The sequence below is a fragment of the Eulemur rufifrons genome, chromosome 15, assembly GCF_041146395.1.
Source record: "Eulemur rufifrons isolate Redbay chromosome 15, OSU_ERuf_1, whole genome shotgun sequence".
In the NCBI taxonomy this organism is placed as follows: domain Eukaryota; kingdom Metazoa; phylum Chordata; class Mammalia; order Primates; family Lemuridae; genus Eulemur; species Eulemur rufifrons.
Window position 1 is genome coordinate 12226314 of NC_090997.1, and position 26448 is coordinate 12252761.

The 26448-nt window shown below is 50.0% G+C and overlaps 2 protein-coding genes and 1 pseudogene across 6 annotated transcripts in view; all 3 read left to right on the forward strand.

Annotated features, from left to right (window-relative positions):
- Positions 1 to 10653, forward strand: part of PTK7 (protein tyrosine kinase 7 (inactive)) — a 59258-nt gene extending 48605 nt beyond the window's left edge. For 3 of the 4 annotated variants that reach the window (XM_069489044.1, XM_069489043.1, XM_069489045.1), the window contains 3 exons: positions 8151 to 8302; positions 9047 to 9225; positions 9654 to 10653. In XM_069489044.1, coding sequence (XP_069345145.1) covers positions 8151 to 8302; positions 9047 to 9225; positions 9654 to 9814 — 492 coding nt within the window. In that variant the 3' untranslated portion in view covers positions 9815 to 10653. The remainder of the gene's footprint in view (positions 1 to 8150; positions 8303 to 9046; positions 9226 to 9653) is intronic. The other variant, XM_069489046.1, reaches the window with a different exon arrangement.
- On the forward strand, positions 1403 to 6001 carry LOC138395580 (ubiquitin-conjugating enzyme E2 D2-like; annotated as a pseudogene).
- Positions 10654 to 16162: 5509 nt separating the features above from the next.
- Positions 16163 to 25814, forward strand: SRF (serum response factor). 2 transcript variants are annotated; one of them, XM_069489221.1, is made up of 7 exons: positions 16163 to 17060; positions 18772 to 19038; positions 20622 to 20883; positions 21463 to 21582; positions 22612 to 22803; positions 23138 to 23214; positions 23404 to 25814. In XM_069489221.1, exons 1-7 carry the CDS (start codon positions 16548 to 16550, stop codon positions 23497 to 23499), a joined length of 1527 nt encoding a protein of 508 aa, XP_069345322.1. In that variant the 5' UTR covers positions 16163 to 16547; the 3' UTR covers positions 23500 to 25814. The 2 variants fall into 2 exon arrangements, with proteins under 2 accessions (XP_069345322.1, XP_069345323.1); XM_069489222.1 differs by lacking the exon at positions 16163 to 17060 and adding an exon at positions 17287 to 17342.
- Positions 25815 to 26448: the final 634 nt, after the last annotated feature.

A 26448-nucleotide genomic window follows, 5' to 3' on the forward strand; every position in this document is an offset into this window, starting at 1 on the left:
GTGTTATTTTAATTATCATAGTGGTCCTCTGAAATATATGTTACTATCCCCATTTTGTGGACAAAGAAATTGAGGCTTAGAGAGGTTAAGTGACCTGTCCCAGCTCATGTAGCCTGGAAGTGGCTCTGTATTGCTATGTTGGGTTCACTCACAAGAGCTGCTCTTGGACCTTGCTCTGGAGCAGGAGCTTCCACTGAAGCAGGACACCTGCTCGCCTGCAGCGAGCCCCGAGCCAGAGAAGCAGCAAGCAGCCAGGGCCCGGGACTTGCTGGGCTGGGCGTGGGCCGGGGTGTGTTTCTGCAGCTGCTGAGTGCCGAAGACCGTTCTGTGAATGGGCTGCCCAGGTTTCCTCTGCGGTCTTCACCTTTCACTCTCAGTTGGGCGGTGAGCTCCCCAGCATTTCCTTCCGGTTCTCCTTCTGCCTTCTGGGCAGAGGTTGTTCTGGGCACAGAGCCCTGGCTGGGGCCCCTTGGTGGAGCAGACCTCAGTTGAAACAGTGACGAAGGGAAAGCGTGCCTGCTACCCCCCGCCACCCCAGCCCATACGTTCCCAATGCCTGAGGTTTACTGCAGCCCAGCCTCTTCTTTCTTCCCTCGGGCTCTTCTACCCACATCCTCGCCCCTCTGAAATGGATCCACTTCCTTCCACGTGACTGGGCACTCTGCTTCCAAGCTGGCAGCGAATTGGAGTGTGGAGCAGGGTAGGCAGGGACTGCTAGGGCCCTCCCTCCCAGGGGACCATTCCTTGCCTTGTAGGCTGACCCAGGTCACAGCCTCTGGGGACAGAGCAAAAAGGTGTGGCTGGCTGATCAGTCAGGTGAATGGGACCCTGGCTGCCCCCTGATCTCTCTGGGGAAACAGCTCTGTGCCCTTCAGGCTGGCCCCCTCCCATCGCAAGTGAATTTACTAAGGCTCAGGCAGGGTAAGTGACCTGGGCCCCTGACAGCGTGCCTTACTTCCATCCCTGTGAAGCTGCAGGAACGGCCTGCAGTGGCAATAGAAGGGAAGCCACAGGGTGTGACATGCTATACCAGCTAGGTGGGATTTTAGGATCAAAGAGCTCACAAATTAGGACACTCAGAGAGCCAGCCAATTTTAACTGAGCCAGGTGTGGCCCTTAGGGCCCTTGGTAATGCAAAATTGAAACTGACAGGCATTCTGTCCTTGGGCCACTTATGATCTAGCGGGGGAGATTAGGGGAATGAGTATGGTATGTACCTTATAGGTAAGACATGGAAAGGGAGTGGGAGGCATAAATTAGAGATGTTGAAGACATCCATGTCCTTAGGTAGACAGACAGTTGTGGTTAACAAAGAAGGTTTCCTAGTAGAGAAAACCATTTGAGTTTAGTTCTTAAGGACAGGAAGTAGTTGAATGGCAGGAAGGGGATGGCTTCAGGAGAAATGGGAGTCAAGGTAGGTTTCTCTGGTTGGGACAGGACGTCGACTGGCTGACAGGAAGTCAGTTACCTCTGTCATGTGACCTGATGGACTCTATTTGACTGAAATTCATCACCACCTTTGCTAAACATTTTTTCCATGCTTTTTTTGCCATAGCATCTTAAATTTGATGGGGGAGCTTTAATAAGTTGGGTCCCACACTCTCCAAGGACAATATTCTGCATCAGATGGAGAAGTTGCTTTTAAAAAGATGCAGATTTTTGGACCATAACTCAGAATGAGGGAATCAGAGTATTTGAAAGTGGAGAGCCTGAAGTTTTCGAACAAACTTTCTAGTTGATTCTTAAGCTCGTTAAAATGCAAGGAGCCCTGATGGAAACTAGTGGCTTTCAGATGTTTATTGACTAGGATCCCTTATAAGAAATGCATTTTAAGCCAGGTGAGGTGGTACATGCCTATAGTCCTAGCTACTCCTGAGCCCAGGAGTTTAAGGCCAGCCTATACAACAGTGACACCTGCATCTCTTAAAAAAATGCATTTTACTTATGACCTAGTGTGCTCATACACACACACACACACACACACACACACTCACATACAACTAAAATTAAAGTTTCACAACACTGAATTTGATGCACTTGATATTTCCTATTATGTTCTCTTTTTTTTTTAATTCACTAAATTGGTTTCAAGACCCACGGGGGTCTTGGTCAGCAGTGTGAAAAGCATTGCTTCTGGCGATTCTGTGAAAATGAAAATTCTTGGGAAAGATGTACTAAAACTTGTGGCTACTTTCTTGTGCTAATAATGTAGTCAGATACTCTGTTACTTTATAGTCTAGGACCTAGGGGAATGGAAGGAGGAAAAGTTAAGTATTTAAAGGGTGCCGTAGTTGGTGTGGGTGGGCTGAGGGGAACCCCAGGAGGACTTCAGGATAGCAGTGGGATAGTGATAGGAATCAAAGACACGAGCCCTGGGTGTTAGCGTAATTGTAGGTAGTGCCTTTTAGAGTAGCTGATAAGTTGATGTCAGAGAACTGACAGCAGAGAACTGCAACCTGTGATTGCTCCGTGGGTCACTTGCAAGCTAATGACACACTGAGGGGGTAGGATCAGCTTAGCACACCTGATGGGCCATGCTTTATGCAGTCAGATGCCATGGCAGGAAACAGAATGCCCTTTGTAAGAAGAGCTGAGTTGTGTCACAGTGGGTTAGCCAGAAACTGGGCAAGCCCTTGGGGTATTAAAGTTGGAAAGGAAGGGGTAGGTCTGGCCTTTACCAAAGAACAGGTCTTTCTAACAGTAGTTGAGAATTAATCCAGTGAATCTGATGGCATCTTGCCCAGTAGCAAGGAATAGCCTAATTGGCTTGAGTCTAACAGAATTCCCTTTTACTGTCCTCACTTAGCTAGTATTTCCAGGAGCCTCTCTAGAAAGATAGCAAGTTAGTCACCATGCTGACCACCTTCTTCTGTTTTCCTTGACTAGCAGCAGATTGTTTAGCTTGTGAGTCAGATCAGGGAGAGCAGGCTGGGGAAAATTGCAAGTCTGATGAGGGCACATTACCAAAGCCTTTGTCTCCCACTTACAGATAGGCTGGACAGTGCCTTAAGGTATTTTTTTTTTTTTTTTTTTTTTTTTTTGAGACAGAGTCTCGCTCTTTTGCCCTGGCTAGAGTGCCATGGCATCAGCCTAGCTCACAGCAACCTCAAACTCCTGGGCTCAAGCAATCCTCCTGCCTCAGCCTCCCGAGTAGCTGGGACTACAGGCACGTGCCACCATGCCCGGCTAATTTTTTTCTATATATATTTTTAGCTGTCCAAATCATTTCTTTCTATTTTTAGTAGAGGCGGGGTCTCGCTCTTGCTCAGGCTGGTCTCGAACTCCTGAGCTCAAGCGATCCTCCCACCTCGGCCTCCCAGAGTGCTAGGATTACAGGCGTGAGCCACCGCACCCGGCCCTGCCCCAAGGTATTGAAGCCTGAAATAGAGTTGGCCCTATTTATGATGACCACTTCAGTGGTCGTCTGGTCCTTTTACCACCAATGGCACTTGAAGCATTCTAAGGATGGCACTGCAGGGGTTATTTGTGTGTAGCCTCTGCTTTCCCATGGAAACCCAGTGTCCCACCCTGTGCCCTGGGGGGCTTGATAATCCTGGCCAACCTATCCAGCCTGACCTTTTTTTTTTTTTTTTTTTTTTTTTTTTTGAGAGTCTCACTCTATTGCCCTGGTTAGAGTTCAGTGGCATCATCATAGTTCTCTGCAACCTCAGATTCCTGGGCTCAAGTGATCCTCCTGCCTCAGCCTTCCAAGTAGCTGGTAGCTGGGACTACGGGCACATGTCACCACGCCTGGCTAATTTTTTTAATATTTTGTAGAGACGGAGGTCTTGATATGTTGCTCAGGCTGGTCTCGAACTCCTGGCCTCAAGTAGGTCTCCCGCCTCGGCCTCCTAAAGTGCTAGCATTACAGGTGTGAGCCACCACCCTTGGCCCTGACCTCTTCTTTAACCCTCCTCACTGGTTAAACATGTTTGGTTGGAAACTCTCCAGAGATTTTGTGTCTTCGCTTTTGATAAAGAAATACACCAAGAAGAGATTTTTTTCCATCTTCAATGGTGTCCTCCATTCAGCACCTCTGTGTCAGTGCAGTGCCAGTCAATACACTGGGTGTGAAGTCTGGCAGTAGTTTAGATCAGTGCTCTCTAATAGAGCTTCCTGTGATGATGGAAATGTTCCATATCCGTACATGGCAATATAATCATCACTAGCCTCACATGGCTATTGTGCACTTGGAATGTGGCTAGAGCAACTAACGAACTGAAATTTAAATTTTATTGTTTTAGTCAACTTGAATTTATTTATTTATCTAAATTAATTTTTTTTTTTTTTTTTGAGACAGAATCTTTCTCTGTCGCCCAGGCTAGAGTACAATGGTGTCATCACAGCTCACTGTAACCTCCAACTCTTGGGCTCAAGCAATCCTCCTGCCTCAGCCTCCCGAGTGCTGGGACTACAGGTGCAAGCTATCATGCCCAGCTAATTTTTACTATTTTTAGTAGAGATGGGGTCTCATTCTTGCTCAGGCTGGTCTCGAACTCTTGACCTCAAACGATCCTCCTGCCTTGGCCTCCCAGAGTGCTAGGATTACAGGCAAGCCACCCTGCCTGGCCTTTAATAACTTAAATTTAAATAGGCACATAGGGCTAGTGACTACTGTATTCATGGCACAAATTTAGACCACTATTGTTGGGTTTTGTTTTGTTTTGAGACAGGGTCTCACTCTGTCTCACGGGCTGCAGTGCAGTAGCCTGATCATAGCTCCTGGGCTGAAGCAATGCTCTTGCCTCAGCCTCATGAGTAGTTGGGACTACAGGCATGGGCTACCACACCTGGCTAATTTAATAAAAACATTTTTTAAAAAAATATTTAGAGATGGAGGCCAGGCGCAGTGGCTCATGCCTGTAATCCTAGCACTCTGGGAGGCCGAGGCAGGTGGATCATTCGAGGTCAGGAGTTCAAGGCCAGCCTGAGCAAGAGTGAGACCCCGTCTCTACTAAAAATTAGAAATGATTTGGACAGCTAAAAATAGATATAGAAAAAAAAAATTAGCCGGGCATGGTGGTGCATGCCTGCAGTCCCAGCTACTCGGGAGGCTGAGGCAGGAGGATCGCTTAAGCCCAGAAGTTTGAGGTTGCTGTGAGCTAGGCTGACGCCACGTCACTCTAGCCAGGGCAACAGAGTGAGACTCTGTCTCAAAAAAAAAAAAAGATTTAGAGATGGGGTCTTGCTATGTCACCTAGGCTGATCTTAAACTCCTGGCCTCATGCTATCCTCCCACTTCGGCCTCCTAAAATGCTGGGATTACAGGCATGGGCCACCATGTCTGGCCTAGACCATTGTTTTTCAAACTTTTTTGACTGAGACTCACAGTAGCAAAAAGTGTACCTTACATCACAATCCAACACACACACATATATATATTTTAAAAAATTAAAAGTTTCATGAATGATACCCTTATTATGTGTATAATATATATCCTCTGATATTTTCTATTCCATTTCTTTCTTATTTTTTTTTTTTTAATGCTGGTTGAGATTCACTAATTTGGTTTCATGGCACACTACCAGGTTGTGATCGTAGTTAGCAAACTACCAGCGGAGGCAGTGGGGCACACAGGGCTGTCACTGGCCAGTGCATAAGAAAGCTGAGGAAAAGCCTTTGAGTAACCTGGCCCAGGATCCCACAGCACAGTGTTCAGCAGGTTCTATTGGAGATACGTTCCATTGGCAAGCTACAATAGTGGGGCCAAATGGCAGTCCCTATCAGGTTGGAGTATTTTTCTTTACAATTCATTTCCCAACAGATTACCCCTTCAAACCACCCAAGGTTGCATTTACAATAAGAATTTATCATCCAAATATTAATAGGAACGGCATTTGTCCTGATAATCCTACAGTCACAGTGGTCTCCAACACTATTTCAGAAGTACTCTTGGCTTTCTCTTCTCTGTTGTGGGATCCCAATCCATTGCTCAGATCTATGAAATAGAGAAAAGTACAACAGAATAGCTCAGGAATGGACTGAGAAGCATGTGATGTAATTAAAGAAATTATTGGCCGGGCGCGGTGGCTCACGCCTGTAATCCTAGCTCTCTGGGAGGCCGAGGCGGGTGGATCGCTTGAGGTCAGGAGTTCGAGACCAGCCTGAGCAAGAGCGAGACCCCGTCTCTACTAAAAATAGAAAGAAATTATATGGACAACTAAAAATCTATATAGAAAAAAAAAATTAGCCAGGCATAGTGGCGCATGCCTGTAGTCCCAGCTACTCGGGAGGCTGAGGCAGTAGGATCGCTTAAGCCGAGGAGTCTGAGGTTGCTGTGAGCTAAGCTGACACCACGGCACTCACTCTAGCCTGGGCAACAAAGTGAGACTCTGTCTCAACAACAAAAAAAAGAAATTATTGGCTAACCTCTACAAATACAGGGGAACTCAGAGAAAGTCCTTTTGATTTCCATTTGACTGCTTTCTGTGAGCCCATACCTCATCTTCCACTGTGCACCTTTACCTGACACAGCAGTGCTGTGTATTGTACATACGTGGAAGAACAAACTAGAAGAACTGAGCTTCTGTACAAGCATGGCCTCCTAGCAGAGAAGTATGTGCATGTGACAAGCCAGTTATCCAGGTATAACCTAAGGATGAGACTAAAAGCTTTCCTTGATGACTGAAATTTGGATAACAAACAAGGTGCGAGGGGTGGTAGGTATGGTGTGTGCTTGGATGGTGAAGAAAAGTGCCATTGACTGGTTTTTAAGTAGAATCCATTTAAAAACAGTTAGGAAAAGCAAGGTGAAGAACATGAAGCTGTTTCTGCATTTATTTCACTCTGAAGGACTTACATCTTAGGTGAAAGTTATGACCGACCAGATTAAACTCTACCCCACATTCTATATTTTAAGGGCTAAGTTTAACTGGTCAGTATTTAAATGGATTAGAGCAGTTAGTACACAAAGTGTGATGGGCTTTTGTGCCCAAGCCTTTAACATCTCCCCACTCCTTCAGCCTTGCAGCCCCTCTTTCCTTCTCCCACATTCTTTGGTTTGTATGTGGTTTCTCAGTCAATACATAGCTAAAAGCTCTTATTTTTTCTTATATTTTTAACTGCTTAGGTCTATTTGGATGTAAGGATGAAAATTCATTTGATGGAAATTGTTGTGTATATTTAAGCTCCCCTGGAGCTTGTACATTCAAGAATGATTAATCTGTGTAATACACTGATTGCTATGGTCATTACGTATATATGTAATGCCTCAGCCTCCAGAGTATCTGGGGCTATGGCACATGCCACTGTGCCTGGCTTCATTTCAATTAATATTTGTTCAATGCATTAATATATACTTTTAAAATGTTAATATAATTACATTTATTATTTAATGTATAATATACATTCATGTGGCTCAAAATTCAAAAAAGAGTATCAGTGAAATATTTCTCCAGCTCTCTTATACTTTGGAAAATAGTTAGGCATTATTTTGTAGAGCTAGTGTTATTTATATTCCGTGACCCACTCCTAGGTATCTTAGAGAAACTCATACATGTGTACACCTACAAAAATGTTTATAGCAGCACTTTTCTCAATAGCCCAAACTGGAAAGAATCCAAATATCTGTTGGTATAAGAATGATTAAATTATGGTATATTCATAATGAAAAACAGACAAAGCACAATGATTAAAATTTCTGGGGGGCTAGCATTGTTGGGTTGTGTTTTTTTCACAATTTAAAAAAATGTAAGCCAAAAGTTTCCCTACTTCTCCCTTCCTTGGAGGCAACTGGTCATGTGTGTCCGTGTACCTTCATACACACACACATACATTTTTTATACAACTAGTAAAAAATACAGACTTTTGAAGTGAAATAAAAAGAACCCATAAAGATGTAAGCTATGATTTCTGCCCAGTCATTTTTCATTCAACAAGTGGTTAATTGTAGGTCCCCAGCCCCATGTGCCACTCACCTATCCAGCACCTGCTGCGCGTCAGAGAGGTGTCAAGCACTTTATTTCATTTAATTCAGTCTTCAGCAACCCAGGGAGGTACAGGTATTACTCCCATTCTACAGAGAAGGAAGCTGAGGCTGTTGTGCTTCTGGGCTTCCTAATAGCTTTGGGACCCCACCAAGGGTTGTGGTGAGGGTGGTCACCTTGACCCCTCGTCCTGGGCTGCTCTGACAGGCCCCTTTCTCTCTCCAGGTGGCCCTGTGCACCCAGGTGGCCCTGGGCATGGAACACTTGTCCAACAACCGCTTTGTGCATAAGGACTTGGCCGCTCGGAACTGCCTGGTCAGCGCCCAGAGACAGGTGAAGGTGTCGGCCCTGGGCCTCAGCAAGGACGTGTACAACAGGTAGAAGGGCATGGGTGGGAGGGGGGCTCCTCACTCCTTCCTAGAGGGCAGATAAAGTTTGGGGGGCTTGGGAAAGGGCTTAGTACAAAGCTGGAGGGGCAGAGCCTTCTCAGCCAGTGGGCCACAAGTACCTAATAGTTGTAAATTTTCTCTAGTGATAAAAGATTATAAACCTTTTTTTTTTATAAGAAGGCAAACTTGGTAACAGTTTATATATAGTTTATTCATATGGATCCTTCTGTAACTTCCTGAATTCAGTAATTATTATTTGGAAGCCCAAGACTTAAAGCTCAGCACTTATGGCCAAAGATAGCTCTGCAGTGCCTACACTTGCTACATAGTGCCTCCTGGGAACTTCCTTTTGAGTCACCCTGGTCCCAAGTCACCCTTGTTTGTCTGACTATTGCTTTAGTCATGAATGGTTTATCACTAATAAAGCTCCTTCCATTTAATGAGTTCTTGTTTTTCACATTTTTAAACGAATATAGAATGTATGCATGATTATTAGCTTTTTTCTGTTAACATTTAGGCAGTTTGATCCTTAATGGAATTTTTAAACCATCAAACCCCACGTGGGTGCCTCTAGATTTCATCCAGTGTACTCCCATGCTCAGAATTCATATCACCAATTTCTCTGGGTGCCTCGATGTAGCCTGGGGATGAGTCCCAGACATGGGATGAGGCTGGGCCACCAAGCTGTGTCCCCTGCCCCACCCCCATCCCTATGTTGCTTCTCTCCTGCAGTGAGTATTACCACTTCCGCCAGGCCTGGGTGCCACTGCGCTGGATGTCCCCCGAGGCCATCTTGGAGGGTGACTTCTCCACCAAGTCCGACGTTTGGGCCTTTGGAGTGCTGATGTGGGAAGTGTTCACCCACGGAGAGATGCCCCATGACGGGCAGGCAGATGACGAAGTCCTGGCAGGTAGGCAGCCGTGTTCCCAGGGGATGATTTCAGATGGTCCCCTGGCCCAGTTAGCCTGCCTCCCCTCTCAGGGCTGGTAGTTAACAGGTACACAGATACAACCACTCAAATTGTTAAAATACTGAAATACTTTCACACTGGTTGGTAAATAGCCCTCACCGCAGTGCCCACTCCAGCCACTCTGACACCTGTCCAGTGACCCACTTCAGCTCCATACATGGTCCTGTGCTGCACGGACCCTGCTCTAGCAGCCAGAGTGAGCTGGGGGGAGGGGGTCATCTGTCGGCTGCAAGTGCCCACCTACCACTGGCCAGCACTCCCCCAGAGTCATCCTTATGTGGCTATTTGTGGCAACTGCGGGCTCCACAAAGTATTGGACAGTCTGTTAAATGTTTTGACCAGCACTTCATCCACTATCTTCCCTACAGATTTGCAGGCTGGGAAGGCTAGACTTCCACAGCCTGAGGGCTGCCCTTCCAAACTCTACCGGCTGATGCAGCGCTGCTGGGCTCTCAGCCCCAAGGACCGGCCCTCCTTCAGTGAGATCGCCAACACCCTGGGAGACAGCCCCGTGGACAGCAAGCCGTGAGGACGGAGCCCAGCAGGCTGTGCCTCAGGATGGCGTGGGCAGAGGAGGACACCTCTTGAGGGGAGCCTGCAGCATGATGGGCAAGATCCCTGTCCTCCTGAGCCCTGGGGCCCACGCCATAGCACCACAGGCATTGCTGAGGTCTACGCAGGGCCTGGGCTTTCCTCCTCTTCCTCACCCTCAGCTCTTGAGGAGGCTGATTTGGACCCAGACTGGGTGACTAGGGCCTTGGGCTGGGCAGCTTTCTCTGCCACCCCTTTCCCTATCAGGGACACGTGGGTGCCTCAGGTAACCCCAATTTCTGGCCTGCAACTTCTCTCCTTGACCAGGTTCAGCTGTGCCACTCACCTGCCAACTCTGCCTGGGGAGGGCTAGGTTGGGGATGGCCTGGGTTTGGGGGAAATTCTTTAATATACTCAAGTTCTGGGCCCACAGAGCCAAGGAGTCTCTTGGCCCACGGGTCCCAACTGGGGGTCTAGACCAGGATTATGGAGGGCACAGCAAATGAGTCCTCCCCATGGGGGTTTGTGCACGTTGACCCAGACCCATCCTTCCCCTCACCCTTCTCTCCTTTCCTCATCCTAAGTGCCTGGCAGATGAAGGAGTTTTCAGGAGCTTTTAACACTATATAACCCGCCCTTTTTGTATGCACCATGGGCGGCTTTTGTATGTAACTGCAGCGTGGGGTGGGTGGGTATGGGAGGAAGGGGTGGGCCCTGGAGGAGATGGGGAGGGTGTGTCACCCCTGCCTCACACTTTTATTGTTGTTTTTTGTTTGTTTTGTTTTTGTTTTTGTTTTTTTACACTCGCTGCTCTCAATAAAGAAGCCTTTTTTACAACTTGTTTCTGAGGCTCAGTCTCTGCTCTTGCTTACAAATGATGTTCCTTCTTCCCTTGCTGATGAGCAGGCACCATGTGCCTTCATGAAGTCTGGTGGGCTTGGACAGGACTAACCGGCAGATACTGGCTCTTCTCTCCAGTACTCAGGGCAGCTGAGAACACGGACGTGGAGTGGGCGAGATCACCTGCTGTTGTACGACCCTGTGTTACTGTCCGTCAGCTGCGGGCTGGCCTAGTCCTCATGCTCAGATAGGGCGGGTAGAAGTGCGAGGGGAAACAAGGTAGAGTTAATGACCGTCTCAGGACTCTGACTTTAGAAGGGAGACGAAATAGGTAGAGAGGTGGTGCTTAATGCCTAGACCTTGTGTCATCAGTTAATCCCCTACCTCATTCCAATAACTTCAGCCTGGGTCCCTATACTAAAGAAATGAGTCCTTAGCTCTGAAATTGCTGTAGTTCCTTCTGTTCCTCACCAAACTTCTCAGTAATGAAAATGTAAATACGTGCTCTGTAGTAGTCACTTAATAGGCATTATCTCATTTAATCTCTGCAACCACTCTTAACCACATGAGATCACTCCCATTTCACAGATTAGGAAACTGAGGCTCAGGGCAGTCAGGTAGTTTGCCCAAGTTTACACAGCTAGTAAGTGAACCACTGTTGCTCATATACACTGTGCATTACATTCTTCAGGTGTGACAGTGGGAAAAAAAATTAAGTTCTCTAGAGCAGTGTTTTTCAAACTCTGGGTGGCAACCAGCATTTTAAAAAAGTGAACTGTAATAGAAACTATCAGAGTACATTGTATACTGTAATGGTAAGCATAGTTTCACAAAACTTATATTTGATAGATGTATGTATTAATATATGTTGGATTATATATTAGTCGGCTATTGGGGTGGTGATGCTACATAATAATCCCCAAATCTCAGTCACTTAAAACTACAGACATTTTTCTAACTCGTGGATCTGTAGGTTAGTGAGGTTTGGCTGATCTTGACTAGACTTAGCTAAATTCAGTGGGGCTTGGCGCTAGGCTGTAAGTCTGGTTTAGGTCTAGCCTGCTGGCACCTGGAGCATGATCTTATGCAGTGGCAGAAGCACGAGAGGTCAGGCCAAATCATGCAAGCACATTTAAAACCACAAGTCTGAGCCAGGTGTGGTGGTGGTGCACACCTGTAGTCCTAGCTACTCAGGAGGCTGAGGTGGGAGGATTGCTTGAGCCCAGGAGTTTGAGGCTGTCGTGTGCTATAATCGCACCTGTGATTAGTCACTGCATTCCAGCCTGGGCCACGTAGTGAGACCCCCATCTCTAAATGAAACAAAACCAAGAAAGCCCACAAGCCTGTTGACATTTTATTGGCCAAAGCAAGTCACATGGTGAAACCCAACATCAACACCAGGAGGAGATACTGCAGAGTCATGTGGCAAAGGATGTGGATGTGTAATTCCAACAAAGAGTTGGGAGCAATCATTTAATTTACCACAGATTGCAGCACAAAAATGATTTCTTACTGTGGGCTGCACTCAGAAATGCTTGAAAGGCACTACTCTAGAAGGAGGTCCTGTTCTTCCTCGGCCACTCTGCAGTGGCTAACATTGTTGGCCACATCTTCTGCCTCACACTCTCTCAACTTTTGTGATGGTGTGCTCTCTCCAGCTCCTCTGACCAGTCTTTCTCCTGAGACTCTGTCCTTGGCCTTCCTTTTCCTACTTTCCCACCCTCGGGACTCTGATCTCATGTGGCTCTACCTGGCCCTTCAGTGTGGACAGTCCCCAGAGTTTTAGCTCTGATCCTAGCCTATGCCTCTGCCCCATTTCCTACTAGACATTTTGCTCCGCCAGATTCTCTGGGCCCAAACTGAACTCATCTTTCTCTCAAACCTCTTCCTCCACCCAATTTCCTTGTTTCCATTAATGGTACTACTACTCTTTGGAGAATAGTCACCCTTACTCACAATGCTAATTTTCTGTGCACCTTCCCTCTCTGTGCAGCCCATCAAAATCCATTTATTCTACCTCTGCCCTGTTTCAAATTTTGCTTAATTTTAAGAGAAAAAAATTATATCAAAGTAGTACTGATTAGGATGAAGTCAAATGGCACAGACTTCTACAAAGCAAAAAACACACGCTTCTCATCTCAAACCTCACTCTCCAGAGGTAAGCACTATTAGCATTTGGAGTGTGGCTTTCCAGACTTTTCCTGGAAACACTCATAATTTCTTTTCCTTTCTATTTGCTCTAAAGCTGCCTTCACAATCGAGACCCTCTCTGCCCCTATGCAAAGTTATGAACCCTGGGTAAAGGCTGATTCCAAGTGAAAACAGTTTTAGGGTGCTGTGACAGTAATTTTTTAAAAGCAATCCTTTTGATATTATTTGGGTGATAAAAATCAGAAGAAAGAAAGGCAGAATGGGCTGGAAACTGTCTGGTGTGAGAGATGGCTGGAATTCCAGTGCACTTCTGGAGGCCCTTCATGGTCTGGAGTGGACATGAGCTCCCACCTATTGCAGGGAGCTACTTATTGGAGGAGCATCAAACTCACATTTCAGAAATGACAGGCAGGGAGCTTAACTGAACTCAGTGGGCTATATGGGGTCTGTCGTGAAGCAGAGAGCAGATGTCTCTTCTATGGCTACCACTCAGTTCCAAGTTACAGTGTTCTGTGGGTACTTAGGACTGGCATTGCCAACAATCCCAATTTCTTGAGACAGGTCAGATATTCTGATGTTTATGTAAAATCTCTAGATTTTTAAATGTTATAAGGTCCAAACAAAACACAATTTGAGCCATTTTTTTTTATTTTAACTTTATCTCCATCAACAGTTTTGGCCTCCAAACCTGCAGTAATCCGATAGTGTAGGTATAAGTCTTCTGCTTCCCTGTGGTGACAAAGGGCTGTGAATATGAAGCCATCCCAGGCAGTCAAAGGAGTTGTGGCATTGACACTGGTGTGCAATGACCCAGGAGTTGGTTGGGTGAAGTTGGAGAGAGGACAGCCTATTTGAACAAAGCTGAAGATTGCTCTTCCCAGACACCCCTGTGGATGTGGCAGACAGCAGTTGTCCTCTGGGGTGCCCCTGCTGCAGGCTGTCAACCCGGCTTATGTTTAAACTAGAGGTCTCAAACAAAAAAGTCTTTAGAGGCCAGGTGGGAATGAAACCCCAGGGTTGTGATTGTAACATTGTGCTGCACAGACAAAACACATCCCAAAGCACAATTTGTGGCCCCTGAAACCCTTCTGGAACCTATTTATCTATTTGACCTGTTCTTCCTCTTTAGCTAACACATTCCATATGTTTAACTACCTGTTGTGTAGTGTAAATTAGGAAAAGAAAAAAAAAAAGCTATTGGGAAGTAGGAAAGAAGAGGGTTCTTAATTCCTGTATTTAGGCCAATTCCATGTTTATATATACATATGTGTATAGTATATGTATATGGATACATACTGTATCTCATAAATCACTTGAACATACTTATTTCAGTATTTCTCAAAGTTTTTGGATTGTGACTCACAGAAATGCAGCTGACATTGTCAATTTACACCTACGCTATTGGATTACTGCAGGTTCAGGGGCCAAAACTGTTGATGGGTATAAAGTCACATATAAATTGAACCACATGAAATTGTTAACATCCCACCCTCTTGACCTATAAAATAGCAGTATATAGGGTTCAACCTATATATAATACAAAGAAAAGTTTTATGCAACAATACCCTTGCTTTTTGTGATACTCATTAATTCTCTTAAATGCTGGTTACAGTATTCTAAATTGACATCAGTACCACTACCACTAATGGGTCACAACCAACTGCTTTACTTAATAGTCACAATAACTTTTTTTTTTTTTTTTGAGACAGAGTCTTGCTTAGTGGCCAAGGCTAGAGTATGGTGGTGTCATCATAACTCACTGCAGCCTCAAACTCCCAGGCTCAAGAGATCCTCCTGTCTCAGCCTCCCGAGTAGCTGGGACTACATGTGTGCCACCAGACCCAGCTTATTTTTTAATTTTTTGTAGAGATGGAGTCTCCCTATGCTGCTCAGCCTGGCCTGAAACTCCTGGCCTTAAGGGATCCTCCCAACTTGGCCTCCCAAAGTAATAGGATTACAGGCACGAGTCACCACACCTTGCCCACAATAACTTTTAAGGCAGGAATCATCACCCTCTCCCATTCTCTTAAACACACCAGGATGTTTTATCCCTGGAATGAGGTGACTTACCCCAGCTAGCTCCTATTGGCTATTCACTGACCACTTAGCCCTTTAGTCTTTATCTCATTAAATCTGCACTAAGAACCTCTTGGGATAGATACCGACATTGAGGAATATGGAGCTTGGAGAAATCAAATCACTTGTTTCCAGGTACAGGGCTACCAAGAGGTAGATTCCAGATTTGAATAATTTGTGGAACAGCAAAGTCCAAGCTATTTTCACCACCTTGGAGCAAAGACCCAGACCCAAACCCTAACCTGGTTTTGCAGCACCCCCTAGTTCTAAACTTTAAAAAAAACTTCTTTCTCCTATGGGGTTTTCCTTGGCTTTTCAGAGAGGAGTGCGCGCGCTGCGTGTGTGCGTGTGTGTGTGTGTGTGTGTGTGTGCTTGCTTGCTTGCTTGCTTAAACTTTCTGCCCGGCTGCACTTTTCTCTCAGGCCTTTGCACTGACTGTGGGGTGAGCTTTATTCTCGTAACCACTCCCTCCCCCAGCCCAGCCTGCAGCTGGAAGTCCTCACTGATCTCCATCTCTCCTCCCTGCCCCCATGGGGACTGGGAGGCCGACAGTCTCTCAGCCCCCAGGACTTTTCCAGATGTAAGTCCGCAAGAGACCCCCCCGCCCCCCAGCGTAGAGGATGATGGATGAGGACCCGGGAGCCTGCCTAGTGGGAAAGTGTCGTCGCCTAAAAAAGGGAGGGAAAGGGAAGGGAAGTCGGGGGGAGGGGAAGGGTTAGGGCGGAGCGGCTGGGGCTCTGGTCCAGACAACGAGTCCGGACACCCAGGACCCAACCCCCTCCGCTCGGCCAATAACTTTGCCTCCCTCAGAAAGGCATGCATAAAACTTTAGTTTGTGTTACAGGTTGAACCATATTCCAATCCATCAGTGCACTCCTTCGTTGGAATTTTGGCTGGATTTTCTCATTTACTGCAAATCCCACAATCCATTTAGTGTTTGCTTCCAGCTCCCGAGCTCCCACTTCCCAGTGCTGCATCTTCTCCCCAAGACTGCGCTCCGGTCCTCTCCCAGGCTTCCTCTCCGCTGGTGCCTCCCAATTCTCTACCTTTCTCTGGTCAGGGGGGCGGAGTCATGCCTCCTCTCCTGTTCCTTTAAGGGGCGTCGGCTCCTCCCCTTTCGGAGTTGCGGTCTGACGCGGGATGACAGCAGCGAGTTCGGTATGTCTATGCAAATAAGCGCCCCCTGTGGGCCAATGGGGAACGGAGATGCCGGAACCGCGGACCAATGGGGCGGGGGCGCTGGGGCTCACCATATAAGGAGCGGCCTCGCCATAAAAGGAAACATTGTATCTCTTTATATGGGGGGAAGGGTCGGGGGATCCCTCCGCCGCCAGCGCGTGGTCCCGGCCCCCTCCACCCGCCGTCGCGGCCGCGGCCAGCAGCCCCTGCCCCCTGGGGGACGGTGACGGCCGCCGGGCGCGCCACCCTAGCATACGGACAGGGGGCGCTGCGCGCGGCCTGGGGCAACCCGGGCCACAGGGGCAGGAAAGTGAGGGCCCAGGTCGGCCCGGGCGTGCAGGAGCCCCGGGTTAGCAGCGGCCGCCGCGGCAGCGATAGCGGCACTAGCAGCAGCAGGAGTGCCAGGTGGAGCCGGGAAGCCGATGGCGGCGGCGGCGGCTCCGATTCCTCGCTGACTGCTTGTCCGTCCTCCTGCATTGAGCGCCATGTTACCGAGCCAAGCTGGGGCCGCGGCGGCCCTGGGCCGGGGCTCGGCCTTGGGGGGCAGCCTGAACCGGACCCCGACGGGGCGGCCAGGCGGCGGCGGCGGGACTCGCGGGACTAACGGGGGCCGGGTCCCGGGGAACGGCGCGGGACTCGGGCCGGGCCGCCTCGAGCGGGAGGCTGCGGCAGCGGCAGCAACCACCCCAGCGCCCACCACGGGGGCCCTCTACAGCGGCAGCGAGGGCGACTCGGAGTCGGGCGAGGAGGAGGAGCTGGGCGCGGAGCGGCGCGGCCTGAAGCGGAGCCTGAGCGAGATGGAGCTCGGCGTGGTGGTCGGTGGGCCCGAGGCGTCGGCGGCCGCCACCGGGGGCTACGGGCCGGTGAGCGGGGCAGTGAGCGGGGCCAAGCCGGGTAAGAAGACCCGGGGCCGCGTGAAGATCAAGATGGAGTTCATCGACAACAAGCTGCGGCGTTACACGACCTTCAGCAAGAGGAAGACGGGCATCATGAAGAAGGTACAGAGCCTGGAGGCTGCTGGCCGCTGGGGACCGGGAGGGGTGGGGACGCGCAGGGGGAGCCCTGGAGGAAGGCAGAGCCCTGGCGGAGGTGAGAGGCAGCGAGTCTGCAGGAGGTGTGTGGGAGGGGATGGCTGTTAGCCCGGCAGGGCCAAAGGGGAGGGGCCGCCAGGGGAATGTGGGGAGAGGGGAGATGCTGCGAACGTCCGGAATAGAGGGGAAAGGCGCCGAGGTGGGAGTGACCGGCGCGAGAGAGGAAGAGGGCCCTTGCGGAGTGAAGGGGTGAGGAACGCTAATGGGAGTCTGCGAGGCAGACGGGGAGGTGTATAATGAGTCGCCGGGGTCAGTAGGTCCGGTGCGTCCTGGTGTTCGGTGGAGGGTGCGGGAAAAGCAGGGAGCAGGAGAGAAGGTATGGATGGAGGTGAGGAGGCTGGAGCTGCATGCCAACAATGAGCGAGGATGTGTGGGAGGAAGGTGGGCACCACTAGAGTAGTGCTGGCTGGAAAGACAGCCAGGGGTAAGGACCAGGTAAGGGAGCAGGGCGGGGGCCCTGGTGCTGCCCTGAGCAGCAGGGACCTAGTCCTACGCTGGCCATGTGTCATTGCATCCACTGGAAACCGCATGCTCCCGGCAGGACTGACTGCAGAATAACCTGCCTCTGGGACAAGTGGTGTTTTCAGCCCTAGGGAGAATCTGTGCATGGATAGAGTTTGTGGGGAAGTCAGGGATCTTTGCAGAAATACCTAGAAATTCCTCCTCTGTCAGCCAATTATGCAGTGAAAAGTGGTGAAGAAAGGAGTCATCTTGAGTGTAGAATATATGGGAAGGGGTGGTAGCAGAGGATTTGGGAAACAGGAAGCTAGAACCTGGGGAACATGGACTGCTGTTTATATATGTACTATATAGAAACTGGAGCCACTTCCAAGGTGGTTTGTGGAACTTCGTTGGGAGTAGAGCATGGCATCTATGGGGCCATGCTTGAAGGTCCCCTTCCCGGGTTCCTGGGTTTGTGACAGGGTATTTGGTACTAATCTAGCTCCCATCTCCCATCACTCCAGACACTGTTGTATCAGTGCCCCTTGCCACTTGATCATTAGTGGAGAAAGTTGGGGTGGGGCTGGTTTATGAAGGAAAACTCTCTTCTTTCCTTCCTTCTCTTTCCCAACATAAAGAAAAAAAGGGTAGTACAGTATTATAGGGTGGAAGGCGAAGTTAGGCTTTGGCAACAAGTTGGAACCTGTGGAGTTTCTTGGAAGAAACATGGGACAGTTTGGAGCTTAAGTGGTCCCTTATCACTAATGTCTTGTATGAATTCCAGAGTAGAAGGGATCCATCCTGGTCCCTGTGACAGTGAGGAGGGAGTGAGGCTTCATGGGGCTCCAGATACCAAGCTGTGTTGAGGAACAGCTAATTGGGCCCCTCTATGTCCCCTGAGGTTATATGTTCCATCACTGGGGGGCTGTGACTGTTTGCTTGGGATATCTGCAGGTCAATGGGGCTGCTCCTCAAAGGGGGAGAATGGGTAGTTTTGCTGCTCCCAGATATCCTGCTAGGACCTCCCCCCCCCCCCGCCCCCCAGTCACTTAGCAATGAAGGTCATTATGGTAACGGGGGCTTAAGATCACTATGTAATTCTTCTCTTTCATACTTCCCAAGAAAGGTAGAGATAAAAAGTTTTGCTGACCTGCCCGTCTCCCTCCCCACCCCCCAGGCTTATGAGCTGTCCACGCTGACAGGGACACAGGTGCTGTTGCTGGTGGCCAGTGAAACAGGCCATGTGTATACCTTTGCCACCCGCAAACTGCAGCCCATGATCACCAGTGAGACCGGCAAGGCACTGATTCAGACCTGCCTCAACTCGCCAGACTCTCCACCCCGCTCAGACCCCACCACAGACCAGAGAATGAGTGCCACTGGCTTTGAAGAGACAGATCTCACCTACCAGGTGTCGGAGTCTGACAGCAGTGGGGAGACCAAGGTGTGTTTGGGTTGCCTATGTAAGAGAAGGGGAGGGAAGGGGGTCCCACTCCCTCTTTGGCCCAGGACAGGTGGATAGATGCCCACTGATGTGGAGTGGAGCCGGGTTAGTGCCCCTCATCCTAGGAGACAGGTGTCCATCCTCGCTTTCCTGACAGGAGCCCGGCCCCCTAGATAAGCGGGCCGCCTCGGTGCCCATATAAGGCCGGCTCGGGCTCCACACCGGCCTCCCGCCCGCAGCCCGCCTGCCTGGCAGGGCCTTTGCATTCCTCCCGCCAGCTGTCTCCCCGCTGGGGGCGGGGGTGTAGCTTAGCCCTGCCCTCCCTGCCGGCCTGCTCGGTCGCCAGGGAGTAGGAAGGGAGCACTCTGGGATCCAGGGTCCTGGGAACTCAGCACTATTGGCAAGCGGGCTGGTTGACTGGCCTGGGAACTACCTTACTAGCCAGACGCCCACCCCTTCAGGATGTTGGGGGCCTGGGCAGTTAGGGAGTGCATTCGCCTGCCTAGGGATGCCGGCCCTAGTTACGCCTCCCCCTTCCTTTTCCCGGTAAGGAGAGGGGGCGGGGCTTCCTTGCTGTCTGGGGAGCTCCACCTTCCGGGTGGCTCTTAACTAACTGGCCAATGGGAGGAAGCGGCACTGTTTGCCTTAGCAACGCCTTCGCCAATCAGGGGTCTTGAACCCAGCTGCTTAGCAAACGTCCTGCGCTGACCCACCCCCAGCTTTTGAGCCCCCTGGTTGACTCAATTCGCATCTTGCCTTGGCGGCTTGGTTCTCAGCTTCCTCCTTCCCCTTCTAAGAACAAGACTTCCTGTGGGAAGAGTTAGTGCTGTTAGGCTCCTCTCTCTCTTAGTGACATAACGCCTGTAATCATTTTCAAATCCATGTAATGGTAGCGCTTATTCTCAGGACATTTTGCTGGATAAGTTCCTTTGGTAATTTAAATCTTGAGTATTTGGCATAAAGTGCTTCATTGCCAAACCCCCAAGATCTCTCTCAAACCCTAAGTTCTTTGAAAAACTCTCAGTCCCTATATCAGAAACCTGACAAATCAGAGCTGGAAGAACTCTTTCAAAGAAAATGCAGCAGTCCAGTCCCCTCCTGTTTCTAGAAGAGGAAAACTGAGGCTAAGAAAAAGAAAGTAATTATCTCAGGGTTATATGGATTGTCATTGCCAGAGCTGGGAACAGACCCAGCCAATGTGATTACCACAGTCTATTGGAGTAGAACTCAGTTCCAGAGAACTCATGGAATTATAATGATGATGATGATAACTATCATAAGAGTAGCAAATATTTATTTTGGTCTTTTCATGTATCAGGTACTGTTTTCTAAGTGCTTTATGTGTGTTAACCTATTTCATCTTTACAACAACCTATGGGGTAGGTATTATCCCCCTTTTACAAATAGGAAACTGTAACTCAGATGCTCAATAACTTGCCCAAGGGTCAGGCAGCAGGTAAATGGTGGAACTGGGATTTGAATCGAAGCTCACTGGTTTCATTCTGGGCTCTCAATCCATATAAAGCTTCTGCAGGAGCAGGGTCTGGTAGAGGCTCACTGCTTCATCTTTACTCTGGGTGTAGGACACACTGAAGCCGGCGTTCACAGTCACCAACCTGCCGGGTACCACCTCCACCATCCAAACAGCACCCAGCACCTCTACCACCATGCAAGTCAGCAGCGGCCCCTCTTTCCCCATCACCAACTACCTGGCACCAGTGTCTGCTAGTGTCAGCCCCAGCGCTGTCAGCAGTGCCAACGGGACTGTGCTGAAGAGTACAGGCAGTGGCCCTGTCTCCTCTGGGGGCCTTATGCAGCTGCCTACCAGCTTCACCCTCATGCCCGGTGAGTTACAAGGGGCAGGGAGAGATTTGTCTTCCCCGGGGCAAATCCAGCATACTAAGAGTGGGTTTAAGGCTGGCACCAGGAGACCCTCTTTCCCTGCTCAGAAGGAGGGTGAATAGGGGCCAGAGCCTGAAAGAAAACTCTCATGTCCCATTGGCAGGCATGCCCGTACCCACTGAGACTCCTACTGTCCTTGTAAGTTTCAACCATATGTTCTGGCCTTATCTTGCTAGCCTAGCCCTGTGCCCCCATTGCCGCAGAGGCAGCAAACATTCCATCACTTCCCTATCTTGACTGGAGGGCAGATCATGTCCTTGATGGGTCATTGCCAGCTCCTGGGTCAATTAAAGAAAGTAGAGGCAAGATCTAGGATGAGAGGAAGAGGGAAGGGCAAGAGTGGAGCATGGAAGCCCCTGGAGAGGAGATTCAGGGCATAAAGGGCCTCTTTGGCTCCCAGGAAAGATGGCAATGGGAGTCGGGGACCAGTGTGCCAAACCCTGGGACTGGGGTGTTTGTGGGTGCTTGGTGGAGGTGGCAATTGGGCGGGACAGAGCACAAGTAAGATTCTGTGTCTCATAGGTGGGGCAGTGGCCCAGCAGGTCCCAGTGCAGGCCATTCAGGTGCACCAGGCCCCACAGCAAGCGTCTCCTTCTCGTGACAGCAGCACAGACCTCACGCAGACCTCCTCCAGCGGGACAGGTATAGCTCATGGCCCTGTCACCCTCTCTGCCTGTCTCCTCCCATGAGGCCTAGCAGTAGGTGCCCAACAATAACCCTCCTGTAACTAAGGTCAGAGAATTTCTTGAAGTAGAAACTGAGGCTGTTGGCCTAATCCTATGGGAAAGTCAGGTGAGGATGGCTAGGTTTTGAATCTTGCCCTGTAGTGGGGCTATGGATTCCAGGAACAAATTAGGGACCATTGTAGCCAACTTCTCATTCAGATGAAAAGCCTAAGGCCTAGGAAGGAGAAAAGTTACTTGCCCAAAGAAACCACCTTTGTTTAATTACTAGGAAGGACTTATAGAGCAGCTGTCTCCTTGTGGGAAATGTTGTAGATTTTAGGTGGCCATAGTTCCCCTGAGGTATCTCTAGTAGTTTCAGAAATGATGAGAAACTCTCAAAACAAAGTTACTTTTAAGTTCTTGTTATTTACAACCTTGTTGCTCAAAATGTGGTGTATGGACTAGGAGTACCAGCCTTACCCAGGAGCTTGTTGGAAATGCAGAATCTGAAGCCTTACCCCACACCTACTGACTCAGAATCTGCATTTTAGCAAGAGTCTTAGGTGACTGTATGTTCATTAACATTTGAGAAATGTTTGTTTAAAAGGTGGATTTGTTAGCTGTGCATTTAGGAAGGGGGAGGAGGAATGAGAACAAATAAAAAATTGGATGATAGATCTCCCTAAAAGGGGAATATCTGAGTTTCCTGAGAGTGGGTCAGTCATTGTTATCTTTGTTTTTCCCAAGGTTAGGGTCTTGGGACAGAGAATTCAGCAGATAGACAGTCAAATAGTATGATGTGATAGGATACAATGAACGGTTGGTGCTGCTGTGTTCAAGAAAAACTTAGGCTTTTCTTAATTTATGACAGGTAGCAAAGGAACAGTCTTGTCTAGCTTTTGACCTGGGAAATGGCAAAAGGACCGTGAAGGCCTGGAATTCCTTGGGGTGGATCGGGGGTATCATAGGGACCAGTGCCAAGCTGACATGTGTCTGTGTTTGCCAGTGACGCTGCCCGCCACCATCATGACATCATCCGTGCCCACGACTGTGGGCGGCCACATGATGTACCCTAGCCCTCATGCGGTGATGTATGCCCCCACCTCAGGCCTGGCTGATGGCAGCCTCACCGTGCTGAATGCCTTCTCCCAGGCGCCATCCACCATGCAGGTGTCCCACAGCCAGGTCCAAGAACAAGGTGAGTAAAGGGACAGGGCTGAGGAAAGGGGGACCATTTTCTTCCTTGCACACCATATGCACTCAGATGCCCACACATATTCCTGCCCAAATACGCACAGACCTGGATGCTCACACACACACTTGGACACCCATGTTTGTCCACTTGGACACACGTGTACACTCGAACACTTATACTCCACATGTACCTTCAGACACATTTGGACACTCACCCTTGGGCACTTAATGTCTGAGAGGCTCACCCAGTCACTTGTGCATTTATAACCACTCCTCCAATATCTGGAAGTTTCTCTTGAGCGAGAGATTTGAGTATCTCTTATGGTTTTCCAATGCAGGTGGCGTCCCCCAGGTGTTCCTGACAGCGCCATCTGGGACAGTGCAGATCCCTGTTTCTGCAGTTCAGCTTCACCAGGTAGGAGTGGGGGCACCTCTCACTCACCCCATCCCAGATAGCTACTTCCTTATCTTGACCTTCGGGGAGCTCCTTACCAGCAGCCCTGGCCCAGAAGCCCATCTGTTTTTCTGGGGTGGGGGTGGGGGGGTCAGCCTGAGCTGGCTGGTAAGTCCTCTCCTCCCTCCTCACACACCCACTTCCCTCCAGATGGCTGTGATAGGGCAGCAGGCCGGGAGCAGCAGCAACCTCACTGAGCTACAGGTGGTCAACCTGGATGCCGCCCACAGCACCAAGAGTGAATGATCCGCCCGCCGCCCTGGACAGATGGCCCAAGGGACGGCACCACTTATTTATTGTTGCCTTTTCACGTTTTCTTTACACACACGTTGATGGGGCCGCAGGAGGGAGGCGGGGAGGAGGAGCGGGCAGCCACTGGACTTAGCCCTCTCACTCCAGCCAAAGAAATGGGCCTGCCTGCCCTCCACCCGTCCTCCCTCACCCTCCCCTCCTTCCAGCTCCACCTCCCATTTCAGTTGATGGTGGGGCTGTCCTCCCTCCTCAGACTCCCATTGCCAGCTTGGCTCGATGTTTGCCATAAGTATTAGCTTACCTAATGGGACCGTGCCCCACCTTCCCACACACAGGCCTTCTGTGGGGCTGGGCACCGTGTCCTCCCCTGAGGAAGCGGTTGGGGCCCTCTCTCCAGCCTCGTCGCTGACCCCAGGTCAGTCCTGTGTCTGCCACAGGCTGGGTCAAAAGAGCCCTGCCCCTGCCCCTCAGGGAGCCAGCTGGGAGATGGGGGCTTCTTTCCTCACGCCGCTGCCCTCTGCCCCTTCAGCTCCTGAGTAGCTGGGCCTGTGCACTGGGCAGGTTCCTGGGACCACCTGCCCTGCCTTGCCGCTCCCCTTGGACCTCCAGGGGCTCCTGGGTTGGAGGGAACCACCAGCGTTCCCTTCTCCCTGTTGTCTTCCCCCCTCTTCTCCCAGCTGCTTTACTTAAAGTTGATTTTGAACTTTTTATTTGAGGAGACGAAGTGAAAACAAATCTATAAATATATATTTTTAAAATATTTAACTTTTTTTTATGGCGTTTTTCTCGTCCCCCTCTCTGCCCAAACTCCCCTTCCCTGGGGAGCCCTTGGGCTCCCCAGAACTGGCTGGGCCCCTGGGGACAGAGCCACCCCATGAGCTCGGGGTCTGCCAGTGTGGGGGGGAGATTCTGGGGTTGCCCGGTCCTGGTTTGTTTCCAGGAGCAAGCCGGGGGAGGGGCCCTCAGGCCATGCCCCAACGGGGTGGGGAGGGTGACCCACAGCTCTGGGCCTCTTTTTGCCCTTTAGGGCTGTCGTTAGGGAGAGGGAAGAGGGAAACCAAATGTGGGGGTTGGGGGTGGGAGGGTATCAGGTAGAGGCAAGTGACTTCATTTGTGCCACACACATGGGCATTGCAGCCTTGTGTTCCCTCAGGCCTGCACCTGCCTGGGGCCCAAGTTGCAGTGAGCAGGGTGGGGTCTGGGAGGGGGTGAGAGGCAGGAATGGGGGTCAGAAGAAGTGGGAGCAGCTCTTGGGCTGAGTGCAGTGATAGGGGAGCCAGAAATGGGCAGCTCTCCCAGGGAGTGAGCAGCTACTGTAACTTTTTTAAATTAAGACAAAAAGCCTTGAAGAAAATGACTTTATTTTTCTAAGTGTAACCTCAGTATTTATGTAATTTGTACAGGGGCCATGCCCCACCCCCTTTCCCACCTTTGGGTTAGACCTTGAGGGTGGGCCAGCATGGGGGGAGGGTCTTTTACCCTGTGTCAGAGCCTACCTTCACCACCTATATCCAGAGTGGGAGCTTTTTCAGAAATGGGGCAGCAGTTGGGGTGGAGTTTTATTAACCCCTACAACTGCCTTCAGTAGGAACAAGCCTGCTTCTGTGATTAGGTGAAGGGGTAGGGGAAGATTTTACGCACAGCCTAGTCATCGAGGGGATGATTTGCCGATATGTTTTGAGAACTCCCTAACCTCTAACCCTCATTGCTGTCTTGCCCCAGTTTGGGGTGCCAAGATGGAAGTCACCTTTCTGGGCTTTCTCCCGGAAATAGCTGGGGCTGATGGGTGGCTTTCAAGACTGGGGCATGGCAAGTCAGGGGCCAGAGAGTGGGGGAGCTTGGGACTCAGGTCTGTAACTGCCCAGACCCTTTGCTCTGCTCTTGTTTCACTCCACCACCACTCACTCCCCACTCCCCTACCCACGGGAGGAGACTTGATGAATTCCTCCTCTCCTTCCCACAAAGACAGACCCAGTGAGTGAATCAGGCAAAGTACTTATAATGTGTGTTGTGTGAGCGTGGCATTGGGAGAACATGCCTGTGTCAGGGATGAGGTGACATTTATATGTTCAGCGACCCTTGGTGTTTCCCTTCCTCGGTGGCTGTGGGGTGTGGGTGTGTGGGTGTGTGTGCCTGTGCCTGAGTGAATGTGTGTGTGTGTGTGAATGTGGTGTGTGTATGTCAGTGGTTTCTACTTCCCCTGGGATGCTGACCCAGGAATAGTGGACATGGTCACAGTCCTATGTACAGAGCTTTCTTTTGTATTAAGAAAATACTCTTTCAATAAATGTATCATTTTTGTGCACAGACTGTGGGGTCTTTGGCTCTCTCTTTCTACATAGGGAGTCGGGGAGGTATGAACACGCCGCAAGCCCGGCTGCTTGATGAAAACGGAAGTGCTAAGGGGAAGCTTTGGGCTATTGAGCCCTATATGACTTAATTTAAGGAACATTTTGCCAGGCCGAGGACTTTCTCCCTAGGCCGACATAGAGTTAAACAATTTTAACTAATAGGAAAAGTGATACAACTAACCTAAAGCATTGCTGAGGGGTTTGGGAGACTCATGGACACGTGACCTACTGGAAACTCAAGGGACAGCCCTAAGGTGGGAGTGTGGGTCACCGTGTTTCCGAGTGGATGCCACGATAGGAGACGGAGGATTAGGAAGGCCGACCCAGCCAAGAGGAAGGGCTGCTTCACAGTAGCGGGAAAAGGTTTCCTACTCCTGCGGAGAGCGGAGCAACGCGACCGCGACACCAGGCTCTGCCTGCAGCGCGCCCCCACGCCCCTCTCCCCACGCAGCCGCCAGCTGGCAGAGTACGCAAGCTCCACTCGCGCGCTGTTCCGCCACGCTCGGCGTGGGCCGCGGTGGGACCCGTAGATGCCCGGCCGTGGGTGCGCTCGCCTTGTGACCCGGAAGGAAGGAAGGCAGCGGCGGAAGAG